At 35.4% G+C, this 16,901-nt stretch overlaps 1 protein-coding gene and 2 long non-coding RNA genes across 4 annotated transcripts in view; 1 reads left to right on the top strand and 2 right to left on the bottom strand.

Annotated features, from left to right (window-relative positions):
- Positions 1-16,901, bottom strand: part of LOC306660446 — a 356,489-nt gene that overhangs the window by 3,823 nt on the left and 335,765 nt on the right. The window lies entirely within an intron of this gene.
- SMNDC1 (survival motor neuron domain containing 1) lies at positions 184-11,898 on the top strand. Of its 2 annotated transcripts, XM_079138688.1 has the most exons (6): positions 184-342; positions 1,374-1,493; positions 6,596-6,738; positions 7,366-7,527; positions 9,597-9,750; positions 10,633-11,898. In XM_079138688.1, the coding sequence occupies exons 2-6, from the start codon at positions 1,374-1,376 to the stop codon at positions 10,768-10,770; spliced, it is 717 nt and encodes a 238-aa protein (XP_078994814.1). In that variant the 5' UTR covers positions 184-342; the 3' UTR covers positions 10,771-11,898. The 2 variants fall into 2 exon arrangements, with proteins under 2 accessions (XP_078994814.1, XP_078994815.1); XM_079138689.1 differs by lacking the exons at positions 184-342; positions 1,374-1,493 and adding an exon at positions 4,467-4,484.
- Positions 1,848-7,475, bottom strand: LOC306660444. Its single transcript, XR_013763627.1, has 3 exons — positions 7,339-7,475; positions 5,212-5,288; positions 1,848-3,275 (listed from the first exon to the last, which is right to left on the bottom strand). It is a non-coding gene; the product is annotated as an uncharacterized lncRNA (long non-coding RNA).

Below are 16,901 nucleotides of genomic sequence, written 5' to 3' on the forward strand. Positions count from 1 at the left end.
CTACGCCACTTCCTTCCCACCAAGCCCCGCCCACTTCACGTCCCTAGCGAGAGCAAGGTGGACAGTCTAGAGGGCGCCAGGAATCACGTGAGTCTAGTGACATCTCGCGATGATTTTTAAACCTCGCGAGACTTAGCTTGCCTTGTCTTTTCCTCCTTCCAGCGCCCGGTTTTCCCTCCCCTCCCCCTCGCCACCGACGGAGTTCTTCCTTTAGAGACCCGGTCGCCCTGTTGTCGTCGCGAAGATTTTTTTCGTACTGCTGCTGCCTCTCCCGCCACCGCCGCCACTGGGCTCATTTTTCCCCGACCCCTTCCCGCTGCCCCATCCCCAACCCCACACAAGGTAACAAACCCCGTGAGGGAGCGTCAGGCCTCGCCGGGCCTCGGTCTCCCCCGAGTTGGAGAAGAGGCCCGAGACCGAGGAGCTAGCCTCGCAGGAGAGGTCTGGACGCGGGCGTGGGGTAGGAGCCCCAGCTCCTCTCCCACCCAGAGATGATCCTGAGCGGCCCCGGCCTGCGTTGCGGCCTCCGCGCCTAGACAGCGAACACGGCCAAAGTGGGGCGGCCGTCGGGTGGGGTTGGGACGCCCGCGCGGTTCTGCAGAGTTTCGGTCAGCTGTAGGGTTCCGGCGTTTCCCTGGAAGCGGATGTTTGGGTTTCTAGGCCTGAAACAATCGACAAAGTTGTGTCGGGCTTAAAGGTGTTGGTGACTGGAAGAAGAGCTAGCTGCCTGGCTTGCCTTATAACCCTTAAAGGGTCTTTCCACATTCCAGGCTTCTGCTGGACGGGAAAACCCCTTGCGTTTGCTTACAAATCATCAAGGAAGAGTTCATTCAAATCTCATTTTCAGGAGAACGTGGGAGTTGTGTTTGGCGAAAGGCAGCGTTTCTTGGAATGCCTACATGCGAGAGTATTTTTCTGTTTTGATTTGCGGAGCTGGGGATCGAACCTAGGGCCTTGTGCACGCTAGGCGTGAGCTTTAGCGCTGAGCTGCATACATCCTCAGCCCAGCCGAGGTATTTGTGTTGCTCCTTAAGAAAATGAATCGACAACTGCATATTTAAGTGACTGAAAGATTTTTGTTCTGGAGAAGAACTACATACATGCTTAATTGATTTGTTCAAGTAAATAGAGTTATTTGTGTAGTTAACTGGAAATCAGTTTTATTTCTGTCATGTTTGTAGTCTTCAGAATCTGTTACCTCGAAGTTTGTGATTTAGCTCAAGTCTAGGGTAAGAGTAAAAATAATGGTGATAAATTAAGCTGCAGGAAGTGTTTGGATCAAAACTGGTTAATTCAGACAGGTTAGGGAAATATTTTTTGTGCTTTGATATTTGCCTTAGTTTTCATGTTCTTAACCTCTTTATTTTCACCAGATGTCAGAGGATCTAGCAAAACAGCTGGCAAGCTACAAAGCTCAGCTCCAGCAAGTAGAAGCTGCATTATCTGGAAACGGAGAAAATGAAGATTTGCTAAAATTGAAGAAAGATTTACAAGTAAGTATGTTGGACAATTGTAGTTAACATTGCTTAAAAAGTTTTTCTATGACTTTCAATTGATTTATTTTTTAGAATCCATAGGTACTCAAAACACCCTTGGAGGGGGTACCCTTCCTGTGTGAATACACATGTGTATATATGTATAGGCACTGAGACTTGTAGAGAAATATGGTTGCTTCCTCAATTTGTACACATCGAATTGTGTACTCATAGGATTTTTAAAAAATTGGTTGATTTTGAAAGTGTCTCAGACTTTCAAGAGAAAAAAACTTTAAAAAAGAATTTGCTTTTATTTTTCAAGTCTTCGAAAAGAAATTGAGTTCAAAAGGTAAATAAGATAAAAAGAAAATACAGATTAAAATTCTTTTTATTACATAATATTGAGAGTGAAACATTTAATAACATTTTCTTTTGTAGCTAGTGGGTTACACCTTATAAAAACATATCATAAAGATATCCAAAGAGATACATGGTTTTGGTATTAATGTTAGTTAGGTGTTTGAACTAAAGACTGGGTTTTACAGTGTAGTTTTGACCTTTGTCAAGTTTAGTTGATGTGGTAAAAGGAGATCTTAATTTATTGTGGGAGAGTTCAGTAAGTATAAAATTTTTTAAACCTGCACTGAGTTTCAAGACAAACATAAAGCCATGATAGTAATACCTGTTGTTTCTCAGGACAACAGGTTAAGAAAAGTACCATATGTAATTTGTAAATACTGTGTATGTAACTTCATTTTTAGAACTTCCTTAAAATTCTGAACCTGATTTTTTTTTTTTAAGTTTTCAGGGTGTTTTGATTAGGTGATCTTTCTACTGGTTCTACATCCTCTTTAATTAATTTATCCCTTTACCATCCTGTTACCCTTTAAAACTTAAATTTTTGGGATATTAAAAGTGAAAACAAGTGAAACTTTTCTGAATTGGGATCTAGATTTGGAAATCTGAAAGAACTTATCCAGGCATAATTAAAATGAGTAAATATTTTCAAATTCAGATACTAGATTTAGGATAAACTTGCAACTGTATGTTGTTTTTTAAAAACACAGAAAATATCTGGGATAATTTCAATTCAAACAGAATCCTTTCAATACATAGAAGCCAGACCTGGGGATTTCAGGATTCCAGTCAATAAAAAAAATTTTTTTTTTGAAAGTTTCTCCTACTTCGAGACCCTTATGTAAAAATAATCTGGTGGTTTGCTCCTGTCCATTCAGTGAATTGCTCACATGTTCTGTGAGTATACATTGCAGATATGACAAAGGTAAACTAACCTCTTGTCTACTTAATGTATTTATTTTTTCTTGCCTCAAAGAGATGTTCAGTTTACCTCTACCAACTTATAAGCAGTTCTTTTTTCTTTGAAGAAAATAAAACATTTTGTGCAATGTTGTATATTGTATCTTGCTTCCTGGGCAATGGGAGGAAAGATGTGGAACTGGTGGAGAGGGAATTGGGAGTGGAATTTAAAACAGCATTATTATCAGGCCTTTTTAATATTTCTAGAATAGTCTTTAGACTCTGGGTGCAACTGTCTTAATATGACACAATCTAGAGCAGTAAATACTGTAGGGAAAAACCACTGTAGTAGACATTGTAGTGAGTACCTGAAAGACTCATGTAGGGTTAAGTTAATGACTTAGTTGTTTATCTATAAAATATCCTCCTTTCTACGCTTTCTTGGTGGTGCTGCAGGCCTGTAGTTTGATCTCTCAGAAAGCTGAAGCAGGAAAATCACTTGAGCCCAGTAGTTTTAGGGAATTCTGGGAAACATTGAGAAACCTGTCTCAAAAAACAAAAAGACAATAAAAATATTCTTTTGTATAACTGTGTAGAACAACACTGTCCAGTCGACCTTCCCGTGACATGGAAATGTTCTTTGTTTAATATTTAGTACCATAGCCACTGAACACGTAGGGCTGTTGAATATTTGAAACGCAGGGTAACCAAGGAGCTAAATTTTTAATTTTACTCAATTAAATGACTACACATTGAATGGCACAGATTTTTAGAAGTGTGTTAATACTTAAGATAGTGATAAATCAGAATGTTTTACCTAGCCAGTCTTGATGAGTTTCTTTTTTTATTCTCATCATGAGAAAATAAAATTGATTTTGGTTACTAGATAGAGGACTGTTAAACTGAAACTACTCAGATGGAAAGCATCTTTTAAGATTAGATTAAATTTTGAACGATATGTGGATACATGTTTCCACCTAGTAATTGCTGTCTTTGAGACTATATAGTTTCCATTCTACAGTGGGTTTTTTTTGTTTTTTTTTTTTTGTTTTTTTTTTCCTTTTCTGCAGTGTATCTAGTGCCATTAGTATTCAGTTCTGCCACATTTGGTGAAAAACCTGTTCAGATTATTAAGTCTATGACTTCCTCATTTTCATAATTTTGGACCATCATATAGTTTTTAGTTTCTCCTATTCCTCTGGAATCATATTCTGATTATGAATTTATTTGCCCTTTGATTTATGATAAAACATTTTTTCTGAACTTTTTTCAGTGACTTCTATTTTTCCAATAAGGTTTCCATGTTTATCTCTTTTATAATATGTTGTCTTTCATAGTATAGTTACTCAGCAGGCAGTAGATTAATCTACGGAGTCCTAACGGCCTTTTGTTTTTTTCACTTTAAAGATAAAATAGGTATATTAAAATCCGGGCTAGCCAGCTGATTAGCTCCCCAGGCAATCTATGATGATCACAAAAATAGTCAATTTATTAGGCTGTTTTGCTGAATAAACTGGTTCTAAAGGAGGCAGGGGTCAAGTCACTTGTCTCATATATTACAGTGGCTCTCTGCATCCCCGAAACGCCTTCCTTCAGTAAGCAGAGTGCTTGAGTGCACCCCCTTTGACCTGCTGATATGTAGATCACAACACCTGATGCTTCCTGGAATTGCCGATTACTGTAACTGCTGCCCATCTGTCAATGAAGGAGCAGTTTCAGAACTCAGACTTGGGGGAGGAAAAGTAATTAATGGTATGTACCTTCAAGAACCCCCTCATACATAAAATAGTTTTCTGATACTTTCGTCCATATGCACATGTGAAGAAAACAAAAAATTAAAAGGTTCATAGTTTGTTGATGTATATGTAAAACTATGGCAGAGTTAGTTATAGGACATTAGGGGTAAATGCTCTGGATTTTGTTTTTGTTGAAAAAGGGTCATTTCAGAGCAGGACTCTGAAAATTCTTTATAACATGCACAGCTTTTTAGGATCATTTTCCTTAAAAATATTTTTCCTTATGAGTAATAGTGGGAAATGTTCTGTCTTAAGAAGAGTTCTGAATATGAGGTGTACAAATGAAAAATTTGTATTTGAGCTTTAATGGTTAAACCATCTGTAGGAGGATGGTGAAAGTATTTAATGGCTCTTGAGTCAGGTTTATTGGATATATTCCTGGCTTTAAAAGGGGTTAAATAAAAACAAGACTGGGAAATTTACCATTCGCTGTGTAACTGCTTCATTTGGAACATCTTTGCTTTATTTGCAAAGGACTGTCTTAATTAAAAAGTATTTGAGGGGCTGGGGGTTGTGGCTCAGTGGTAGAGCACTTGCCTGGCATATATGAGGCACTAGGTTTGATCCTCAGCACCACATAAAAATAAATAAAAATACTGTGTTCATCTACAACTAAAAAAAAAAAAAAAAAAAAAAAAAAGTATTTGAGGACTGGGGTTATAGCTCAGTGGTAGAGTACTTACCTAGCATGCACAAGACCTCAGTTTGATCTCCAGTACCACCAAAAAATTAGAATACAGTCATGTCCTATCTTCAGGGACTATGAAAAAAAAAAAAGTGTTGAAATTAACTATGGCAGCTAATAGAACTTTGAGATACTACTGTACTAAATCTTTAACTTAAATCTGAGTCTTCTTCTTTAATCCACAAAATCAGCCTTCCTCCAAAGGCTTGCTACTTTTTCTTTTTCTCTTCTGTTTTTCTTTTCTTTTTTTTTTTTTTTTTTTTTTTTTGACTCAAATATTAGTTTTTCAGAAGTAGCCAGTAAGATTTAGAAACTTTAGGAGAGAGATAATATTTAACTGTCTTGGCTACTGAACCAGAACTACTATTATGAAATCTCAGAGTAAGCCAGAAGAAACTAAGTAGAGTTAACTTTGCCAGTTTTTCTTCCCAAACACACAGTATATTTTAAATAAAACAATGTGGGGGAAATAGGTATGCAAGCTTTTAAACAATCAATAATATGGTGCATAACTTGGATCTTCATTAGAGTAAAAATACAGCAGATTAAAAAAAATATATAGCAGATTGGTAGCAGAATCTATTTGTATTGTTTCTCAAGTTTTAGAACCATCCCTAACATACCTTTGAAGGAAAGCAATAAATGTGAGCCTGATTTAGAAAAATATTAGCCACACAGAGGCATTACCTGCCTGTGTTACTTTTGTTTTTTCCTTTTAAATGAAGCTGTGCTGATATGCTTATTAAATATCAAGGTGTAGGATATTTAAATTAACTTGATGTGTGCTTATTACTCAGTTGATGTGAAGTTTATAATAAATGACTAGGAAGACTGCTGGTTTCTTTTACATATGCCTACAGTGTTTTAGTAGAAATATGTGTAAGTGGGAATATTTTTGTTCACAAATAAGGTAGCTTAGTGTTTTGGGAATTGGGGAGTAGGGGATGTTGGCTACACAGTTAATACAACTGCTAAGTAACACCTACAAAACAGAACAGTTGCATGAAATATACATGACAATAAAAATAAAAGGGACCTCAAATCTAATTTAATCCCTCATACTTTATTTCTCATCTTTAGAGATTATTTGCTAATAAGCACTTTGAAATAATGCATGTCATATGTTCAAGTCTACTTTATTTCTATTAGTATTTGTGGTTAAGTTGAAGATATTTATTAGGCTTAAATCATAGCTCCACTACTTGTGTAAAATATTATCGCAGTTTCAACAGAGATAATCTCAATATTTTCTTGGTAGTGTTATAAACTATGTAGAGTACTTAATAAATGCTGTGTGGTTTGAGAGCTGTTATTGAAAACTAAGAAAGAAGTTAATAGTGTGAATTATAAAATTAATTCTATGGTTTTGTCATCCTTTTTAGGAAGTTATAGAACTAACCAAAGACCTCCTGTCAACTCAACCGTCAGAAACTCTTGCAAGTTCAGACAGTTTTGCTTCTGCTCAACCCACTCATTCATGGAAAGTTGGAGACAAGTGTATGGCAATCTGGAGTGAAGATGGACAGTAAGTGTAGAAAAAAATAAACAAAAAAAAAAAACCTCTAATTATAAAATGAAAATAATAAAATACAATGGTAAGATTTTTTATTCAGTCTGAACTACCGTATTTTAATCTTTCCATATAGGCAGTGTGATTTATAGAGCCAACTCCTGGGTGGTTGCCATAATGAAGTTTAGTTTTAGCTTTAGATAAGTTTGAGGGAGAAGAATGGCTTAGATCCCAGGGGAGAGAACCATGAATAGGTATTTTCCAAAATAATCTAAATTATTTTCTCCTTAAGTTGAAAACTGAGTGAATAGTTGGTTACTTCAGATTTCTATGAGGTGCATATGCTGAAATCATTCCTGTAAGAATTTTTTTTCCTCAAAGAGATGAATTAAAGCACATTGAGTAGATATATATTTAAGAGACTTTCCTGGTAATATTTTTTGGTAACATTTAGATTAGGGCTTCTTTTTTGATAGCAGATGCCTAACACCAACCATTCTTGATTTATTTTTGTCAAAGGGGCCAGTTAACTACAAAAGTTTCATTTTAGTCACATATAATAATTGAATCTCTGCAGTATAAGTCTTGTAGGCTGAGTACTAAATCTTTACTCACCTGCTTACAGCCATGATATCTTTACAGGTGTTACGAAGCGGAGATTGAGGAGATAGATGAAGAAAATGGCACCGCTGCAATTACCTTTGCTGGTTATGGCAATGCTGAAGTGACTCCACTGTTGAACCTGAAGCCTGTAGAAGAAGGAAGGAAGGCAAAGGAGGACAGTGGCAATAAGCCCATGTCAAAGTAAGTAATTTTGGCATTTTAGATGTTCCCCATTTGAGTACTTGAGGTAGTCTGCAAATAGAAGCTATATGTAGGCTAGATTGGGGTGAGGAAGTTAAACTACTACCATTGGGGGGTTTTTTGTTTTTGTTTTTTGTAATTTTTTTTTTCCAGCTGTCAATGGATCTCTTTAAAATTTTATTTATTTATACGTGGTGCTGAGTATCAAACCCAGGGCCTCATACATGCCAGGCAAATGCTGCACCACTGAGCCACAACTCCAACCCTATCATTCTTTCAAAGATTAGTGACACAGCCTCAATGTGGTCTGTTATATGTATGCCTAAGTAAAGTGAAGACATATTGGTTGCCTCCTGGGCGTTCCATATTCGGAGGATACAGTAGTGCAGTAAGAACATCCTCCTACTGTTTTTTTAAGCCAGGTGCTAAAACTACACTACAATGAATACCAACTTGGGCCTTGTTTCTACTGAGTTTATATCCAAAGAGAAGACATAAAGAAGCACTTTAATAATAAAGTGTAGAAGTTGTGAAGGGAACAAAGAGGAGGTACTGACACTGCAGTTATCCAGGGTAGTTTCTCAAGAAAACTGGCCTACTAGAGGGATATGGAGGTAACAGAAAGATCCTTATGGCAAAAACGTGAGATTGGAAGGTGGCATTTTCAAATTTTAAGTCGCTACATAAATATATTTGAATTTGGGGAAATTTTGTCATTTGTTAAAATAACAAACATCCCCAGTAAGAAAAATTAGATTGTAAAGCAGTGTATAATCTGGTTTTAGTTTTTTGGCGTCTGTGTGAAAAGCCATACTTAGGGCTGGGGAGATAGCTCAGTTGATAGAGTGCTTGCCTTACAAGCACAAGGCCCTGGGTTCAATCCCCAGCACCACAAAAAAAAAAGAAAAGCCATACTTAGCTTCATGGTGGTGATTACATGACATAGGGGATCTAGATTTTATTGTCTCTCTCAGATTTATTTCTTCATTCTTCATTTGGTTGGTATTAACTGAGTGAAGAGTTTTGGTAGTTTTAGGCTCTAATCCTGTTTAGAATCCTGTGTAGGATTTTTTTTGAAACTCCCAGTTTTTTGCTTTTTTGCTTTTTGTTGTTGTTTTTAAGAATTGTTATGGGTTGGGATTGTGGCTTGGCGGTAGAGTGCTTGCCTCGCATGTGTGAGGCACTGGGTTTGATTCTCAGCACCACATAAAAACAAATAAAGGTATCGTACCTGTCTACAACTAAAAAATGTCTTTTTTTTTTTTTTTTTTTTTTTTAAAGAATTGTTAGCTGTGATTTCCCTTGTGCTGCTGCATTCTCCCAATTTAGGTGAAATAGTTTTATCTGCATTCAATCTATTCATATACTTTTTTCAAGTGCTATGCATTATACTTAATAACTATGTCTATTTGGAAATTGATTTTTAGGCAGCTATTAATATTGAAATTCAACTTATTTCTAAAACACATTTGTGAAAGATATATAAAAGTGAATTAAAAAGTGCCAGGTGTAGTAGTGCATGCCTGTAATCCTGGTGACTTGGGAGGCTAAGGTAGGAGGATGGCAAGTTTGAGGCCAGCCTTACCAACTTAGTGAAATCCTGTCTCAAAAAATTTAAAGGGGCTTGGAATGTGGCTCGGTGGTTAAATATCCTCTGGGTTAATCCCTGGTACTGAAAAAAAAAAAAAAAAAGTCAAATATAAAGTTACAGTTATGTGCATGTATGAGTATGGCATAATGAATACCACTATTATATATAACTATATTTTACCAATAAATATTTTTTAAAAAGTCATAGTTGAAATATTCAATTTATATTTGTGAGCAATTACATTACATATGAAAGCTTTCAAGGATACTAAAAACTTTAAAAAAAAAAAAAAAAAACAGTATACTAATGCCAGGTGATTGGCATTGATTTTAATGATTCAGTGCTTTTATTCATGGAGAGGTGTGTATAAGTTTATCGGGTTTTTGTTTTTTCTTTTATGAACTTCTAAGGCCTACAAGGAGGTTGTTTTTAAATCTTAATAGTTGACATTTAACTGTTTTTTTTTTTTACCACATAGAAAGGAAATGATTGCCCAGCAGCGTGAATACAAAAAGAAGAAAGCTTTGAAAAAAGCACAGAGAATAAAAGAACTTGAACAGGAAAGAGAGGACCAGAAGGTGAAATGGCAACAATTCAACAACAGAGCCTATTCTAAAAACAAAAAAGGCCAGGTTGGTAAATCTATTCGTTGCACTTTGCAAATCTGAAAAATGCAGCTGTCATTAAAATAAGCTTAAAATGAAAAAGGAGGTGTATAGATTTTTGAAACTATGATTAATCAGTTATATGCAAAGTCCTTGTCAGTCCTCAGTTTTGCTTTTTGAAAAATATCTCATTAGCCACTGTCTCTACAATAAAAACATTACAAATGAGAGAGTTTGTATCAGGAACGACAGACTTGAAAAATTATTTGCTGCTTTACTTACCACTTAGGGACATTGTGCTGAACTCTGCTTTATTAATATGCCTTTATGTGCATCACTGTTAGATCTTATTTAAAAGAGCTTTTAAGTTTTGTTGGTTAAGTTTCTGAGTGTTGGGTAGAAAATAACCATAGCATCCATGGAAGTTCAGAGTAAGAATAACCTGGCTTTTGTTCACATCTTTGTTTTCATTGCTGTCACTTCCATCAGTAGACATGATTTCTGGAAAATAGTATTTCCTTTTCATAAAGATGTTTATTTTATGACGTAGAAAGGGCTTCATAATTTAGACATCCAACAGGCCCTGCTATAAACTTCAATATAGTTAGAATTCTAGTCATGCCAGAATCAAAGATTCATATTGCAAATTAGGATTGGATTTGAGACTGCAGAGCTATAATCTAGAGATATGTTAATGCCCAAGTGTTATTAGTGTTTATAGTGTGTAGTGATATTTTTCACAACTTAAAAGTTAAATAGCTTCTAGTAGTGAATTTTGACTCTAGCAAACAAGAGCAATGAGCTTTTCTTTTTTTAAATGTTTGAAACTATAGAATATCTTAATATTAAAGTTTGAAATTTGCTTTTTCTCCCAAACTAATCAGAAGTGGTTTCTGTTCTTTCCACTAGGTAAAGAGGAGTATTTTTGCTTCACCTGAGAGTGTTACTGGGAAAGTTGGAGTAGGAACTTGTGGAATTGCTGATAAACCTATGACACAGTATCAAGATACCTCTAAATACAATGTCAGGCATTTGATGCCCCAATAATCAGAAAAACTGTTGGATTTCATCTCTGCAGGGCTTTACATTTACCTTTTTATCCTTATATTTTTCTAAAGGTAAATTATTTGTTAGATGAGTAAGGAAGATACCATTGTTGTCATTGTTTGACTTCAATAGAATGAAACTTGAAGAAATTGCATTTGATAACTGCTATTCATTTAACTTTTCGTTTCTACTACCACAGTTCCCTCAGTTTGTTGAATAAGGCAACTTTTCTAGATAGGTGCTGCTTGAATCAGCACTTAGTTGAATTGTTGATCTTCCTAATATCAGGCCCCCCCACTGGACTGATGGTGTGAACTTTTTGTGTCATAATTATAATTTTCAAATGCTTTGAACTTGACACATTCTAGCAATTCATTGAAACATCAAGAGAAAACACCAACTTGCTGAAGAGATCTTTTGATGCCCCCCACCCCCCGCCACTCCGCCACCTTTTCTTCTACTTTAAAACTGAGCTCTTATCCAGACAAGCCAAAATATGGGTTAATTTGTAAATGGCAAAGTTTATTTTGAGGTTTTTTTCCCCTTCCATAACTTGTTTTCTAAGCCTGCACACCATCTCTAAAATTGATCTAGCTTTTATTTTATTCATTGAGTTAGTTTTATGTAAGAAACCATGTTAGGATGAGCTACCTTTCTAAGGTGTTTTTTGTTTGGTGTTTTGTGGTTTTGTATGTTTGCTTTTTCTTTTGTCGGTTTTTCACTTATGATTAGTGGTACCATTTTTGGATGTGTAATGTTTATATGGGAAAACAAAAAGCTGATGTATAGCCCTGTATACAGTGTAGATACTATTTTTGTAAAAAACCAAGGCTAAATTAATGAACAAGAGTACTGAATGTTTCATCATTAAAAATTTCTTGTATTTCTTGTGCATTAATCTTGACCATAATTTCCCTGTATATTATGTTCATGTAGCTGAGTTTTTAATTTTTATTAACTAGATCAAGTTGCCAGCATTTGTTGGTGTGAGCATCAGTTATCTTGAGTTAAAGCCAAATACATACATAGAAAAGGGTCTTCCTATTAATGGAAGATGATTTTTAGAATGTGTGTTAATTTCAGTTTTGTATGTTTAACTTTTATTAAATAAAGTGTTTTTAAAATCTCCAGGGTGTGTTAACAACAGGATGAAGTCTTTAGCTTTGACATGGTGATTAAGTCTCAAACTTGCACACAGAATTGCCACTAAAGAATATTTTGATTATGTGATAAAGGTTTCAATAAATCCTTAAGTATTCCTTCCATTAGACATTAAGAGTTGTATACCAAAGGACCACCTAGTCTTCTTTTAATGGCTTGTGCTATGTATTGGGGTGTTTGCAAGTTTTTTGCACAAGGGGAAAAATCAAATTTTTATTTCACAAATGTTAATTTCTTTGGTAAATTGAGACTTTTAGGATATCGGTAAGAAGTAGAATTCTTTCCCTTCCTCCAGACCCAAAAACAGGCATAGATTACCTAAGTGAAAAGGCTACTTAAAGCCTAAAAACTTGGGAATAAAAAATTTAAAAATTATACTAATATTCATCTTACTATCATTGTAACAACTTTTAAAATTTTTATTAGGGTTTATTCAAACTTAAGATTGAGATTTCGTAGCTGTATGGTTTTCCCATTGTAAAATAATCAGTAGTAGCCTTAAAAGATAACAAGAGAATTTTTTGAATGAAAATGCACTGGCAAGAAATTGGGTGTAATTATGTGATCCCAAAATACGTTCTTTGTTGAAATTACCTTGTTCTGTTTGTTGGGATAGTAGTTCACCTGATGTTCGTATAGGCAGCACTGTTGGAACTGAGACTTATTCCTCCTTTAACCCTATAGACCTTCCTTTCTGCATATGAATGGAGGGCTTTGCAGTAGGAGAGAGAAAAGGAATAAAAGTAACCATATCATAACAAGTATTTGTTTAGAAAATAGGAGCCATATAGCAGAAGATCAAGAGCCCTGTGTCAAAGACCTAGATATTGCCCTCTGGAAAATCCTAGTGTCAGGAAGGAAGATGTTGGTGTCTCTGGACTAAACTGAAAGTTAGAACTTCTGGGTAGATAGTACCTGCCACAGTTTGATGCTGAAGTTGAGAAGATACTTAATGAGAAGCATGATTTTTCTATAGTATTTTACAAATGAAAGTGTGTAAGTTCTGTGTATTCTAAAACTGAGTAAGAATCTTGGCCTTACAAAGCTTTTTGTATAAAACTTAGTGTAGAATTTCTTCTGTCAAGAAAGGAGACTTGAAGCTCTGAAAGGGTGACGGACTGAAATCTAAACTACTGATTTATGACTCATAAGTAGGAATGCCTGCATAATCAGAGTTTGACATTTCACTTCAGTTACTGACCATTTCAAGAAATGAATGGTCCTAACACTCCAAAAATTAGTAATCCAAATCAATTTGGAGGCGTGAGGTACCAGAGAGTGAATTCAGGGACACTCAACCTCGGAGCCACATCCCTAGCCCTGTTTTGTGTATTATTTAGAGACAAGGTCTCACCAAGTTCCTTAGCGCCTCACCATTGCTGAGGCTGACTTTGAACTCTAAATCCTTCTGCCTCAGTCAGCCTCCTGAGCTGCTAGGATTACAGGCCCGGCCCCAAATTCATTTTAATGATTGCATAACCAGTGCTACTAATTAATACGTAGAAAGGTCCATAAAGCATGTTGGAAGAGCAAGGATTTCTGGCTTCCCATTTATTAGCTAATGTTTATCACTCCTCTGCTTCACTTTTCTCCATGGAATGGACTTAATAATACCTGTTTCCTTAGGTTTTAAGGATTGAATTAATATATGTAAAGAGCTACAGTGTCTGGCATATGGTAAGCACTATAGAAAAATCTGCCATTTACTAAGTGGCAATGGTGAATAGCTGATCTTTTTTTCCTTAACTTGAACAAAAGGAGTTCACATTGCAGTGGATAGTAATACCCACTTGCTTGTGATTTCAGGTCCCCTGACTCCCAATTGCAACTATTATGGAGATGTTACCAAATTACCAAGAAAGATATTTAAGTAAAATCCTAGAAAGGTTTAAAATTGTTCTCCATACAAGGACATATTTCTTCATGGAAAAGGGAGAAGGTTATAAAAGTCACCATTAATTCTTAAAGAGGAATTCCTGGGTCTGGTTCCTATCCCAGACTTACCCAGGCCAAGGTACATGACTTGACAAACACCATAGATGATTCTGCTGTACATCCTTAGTTGAGAACAATGTTTTTAGGTTAAATGTAAATGAAGTTTGACTTTTGAAGAAAAATTCCATTTATTGGCAGTTTTATTAGCCTAGTTTCGAAAACTAGGCATCAAAAGCAAAATACGTCAAATTATTCTAAAACTCCCATTTTTTTAAGCTTGTTTTTGTAGTAGTGAAAGGTGGTGTGTCTATTTTCATATGATATGGTTTTAATGCTGAGTATATCTCACTTGTAAATAGCAAGGAAAAATACCAGGTAACAAAGGACAGTAGATTTTTTTGTGATCTGTAGATTATAATTTTTATAATTAGACCTTTTATAGGATGAAAAATACCATTTGTAAATTTAGCCAAAAATATATTTAAAGCTTTGATTTAGCTTTTTGCCTAATTTGGATAAAACTGAAATATAAAAGAATATCTAAGCCTGCAAGGTTTTGTATTTGTTAAAATCTTTAGAAGATTCAATAAATATCTGCTGAATTGTATTACTTATTTGTATTATACTATGAAAGTCAGTATAAACAGCAATTTGTAAGTTCAACAGTAAATGTAAACATTCTTTATATCTAGGATTTTTGAGTTGCAAGTTAAACTGAATTTTTACTGCAGTGGAGAGGAAGAGCATAGCAGGCAAAATAACAGGTAATTCTGTAGTTTAAACAAAAAAAAAACCCCAACAATTGAGTCCCTGTCATCCTATATAATTTTTTTTAAAGTATGTCTATCCTTATAGATAAGTTCTTAAGAGGTTCAGAAACCAGTATTAGAGATGGGACATCCTAAGAATGTTTTGGATTAGGCAAGAGTAATTAATAAAAAATGACATAAGATGGTATTACATTTCTGTGTAGTTTTTCATTTTTTTTCCCCTGCCTTTTCAGCTTATGTATGTAAAGGTGGTTCTTTTGTGGGATAAAGCAGCTCTGAGAATTAACAGTGGGTTTGCAGTGACTGACAGTGGAACTAGCCAAAAATCTCAAATTTGGGATACTTAATTTACCATTTCAGTTCCCAGGCAATAAAAATTAGATGTTTACTTCTTTTACACTTCACCAGTTGATTTTATGAAACCAGCGTAGACTCAAGTCACTGAAATTATTTAAATTATAACTTGTTTCCCCAGTTAGTCTTTTTTAAAAGCAAAGCTAACGGGGCCATGCTTATACTCCTTAATAGGAAAGGTTGAGTTTTTGTTTGAAGAGTTACTTGAAACAAGTTGGGGCCCAAAATAATGGTTATTATTTTGTTCTTTGATTTCCCTTTCTTAGTGAAACTGATGTGCTTTTGTTTTTTCCCTTTCAAGCCCTGTACTTACTTTAGCAAGATGCAGTGAATTTGTGACCCAAGAAAGAATTCAGGCTTGGAGGAAACTTGATTCCATATCCTGAGAAACTAGAATTGAAGCCTGAGATCTGCAGCTAGGCTAGTCTTTAATAGATGGTAATTGTCCAGTTGTTCATTGCTCAGAAGTAGCAGGAAGGAAGAGTAAGTATCCCTTTGGTTCTTTTGCCTGGAGTTGTTTTTTTTTTTTTTCCTCCAAAAGTGCTGTCAGGTTAGTTGACCTAGCTTTCAGAAAGTGATGATGTGTTACTAATTTAGAAACAACTGACCTCTTAAATTTATATTCTTTTAATATACATTTTAGAAATACTTTATGGCTTTTGTTATAGTTTTGCAATGCTATTCGTGCCCTGGTGTAAACATCTAAAATAAATATCCCAATTATTGCCCTACCAAGAAAAAAAATTTTAAGCATTCCCATGGCAAGGAGCAAAGAATTGGACTGGAAAAAATTTCCAAAATTACAGATTAGTTGGCAGTATTTTAAGTGCATTTCATTTGAGCCATTTTTCATAATCATGACTTGGAAGAAAAGAAAAACCACCAAGAAGTAAAATTGTCAGCCAGTATATCTCTTGAACTGCACTGTATTAAAAGAATCAGATGTAGCCCACAAGAAAACCAGTTTCCCACTAGATCTGGAACATTGGACCAAGAAGATAGCTGCTGATTTTCTTTACTTGGCAAGATCAGCACTGAATGTTAACCCAGGGCACTAATTATCACACAGGGGTTATCAGTATGGAATATGTTCATTCTCAGGTTAGTTCATTTTAATAAAGAACAGATAATCACTAAGAACTGATGACACCTTAATCTTATAAAGCCTTTAAGAAATTTTATAAGATAATCAAAATTCAAGCCGGGCATGTATACCCTTACTTCCAGCTGTTCAGGAGGCTGAGGCAGGAGGATCACTTGAGCTCACCAGATCTAGACCAGCTTGGGCAACATGGTGAAACCCTATCTCAAAAGAAAAAAGAAATATTACCATAGAAGTGTGTTAATATGAACCAATATTTAAGAAATAGCCCTTTTTAGGGATGGGAGTGTAGCTCAGTGATAGAGTACATTCTTAATATGCATGAGGTCTTAGATTCAATCTCCAGCACCACAAAAAAATAGTTTTTTAAAGTACTTTCCCAAGACATAATCAGTTAAAATAAAATTCAATTTTATTTATTTATTTTGGTGCTTGGAATTGAACCCGGGGTGCCTTACTACTGCGCTACCAGCCCCATTTTATTTTTTGAGACAAGGTCTCAGTTGCTAAGGCTGGCCTTGATTTGGCAATTTACTGCCTCAGGCTCCTGAGTCACTAAGATCACAGGCATGCACCACCACACCTTACCTAAAATTCAGAAGGAAATTAGGAAGTTGTGTTCATCAGAAAAAATAGATAAGTATATCTCAATTTCTTTTTTGGTATTACTCACATGGATTTTGGGGGTAGCGTGATAAGTTACATGTATCAGCCTAATCCTTACATTTCAAGATGAAGGTAGTATTTATAGCAACTTTCCTGGAGGAAACAGGCTCCATGAAGAGATTAAATAACTAGCTTAGAGTCTG

The sequence above is a fragment of the Sciurus vulgaris genome, assembly GCF_902686455.1.
Source record: "Sciurus vulgaris genome assembly, chromosome: 4".
Classification (NCBI taxonomy): domain Eukaryota; kingdom Metazoa; phylum Chordata; class Mammalia; order Rodentia; family Sciuridae; genus Sciurus; species Sciurus vulgaris.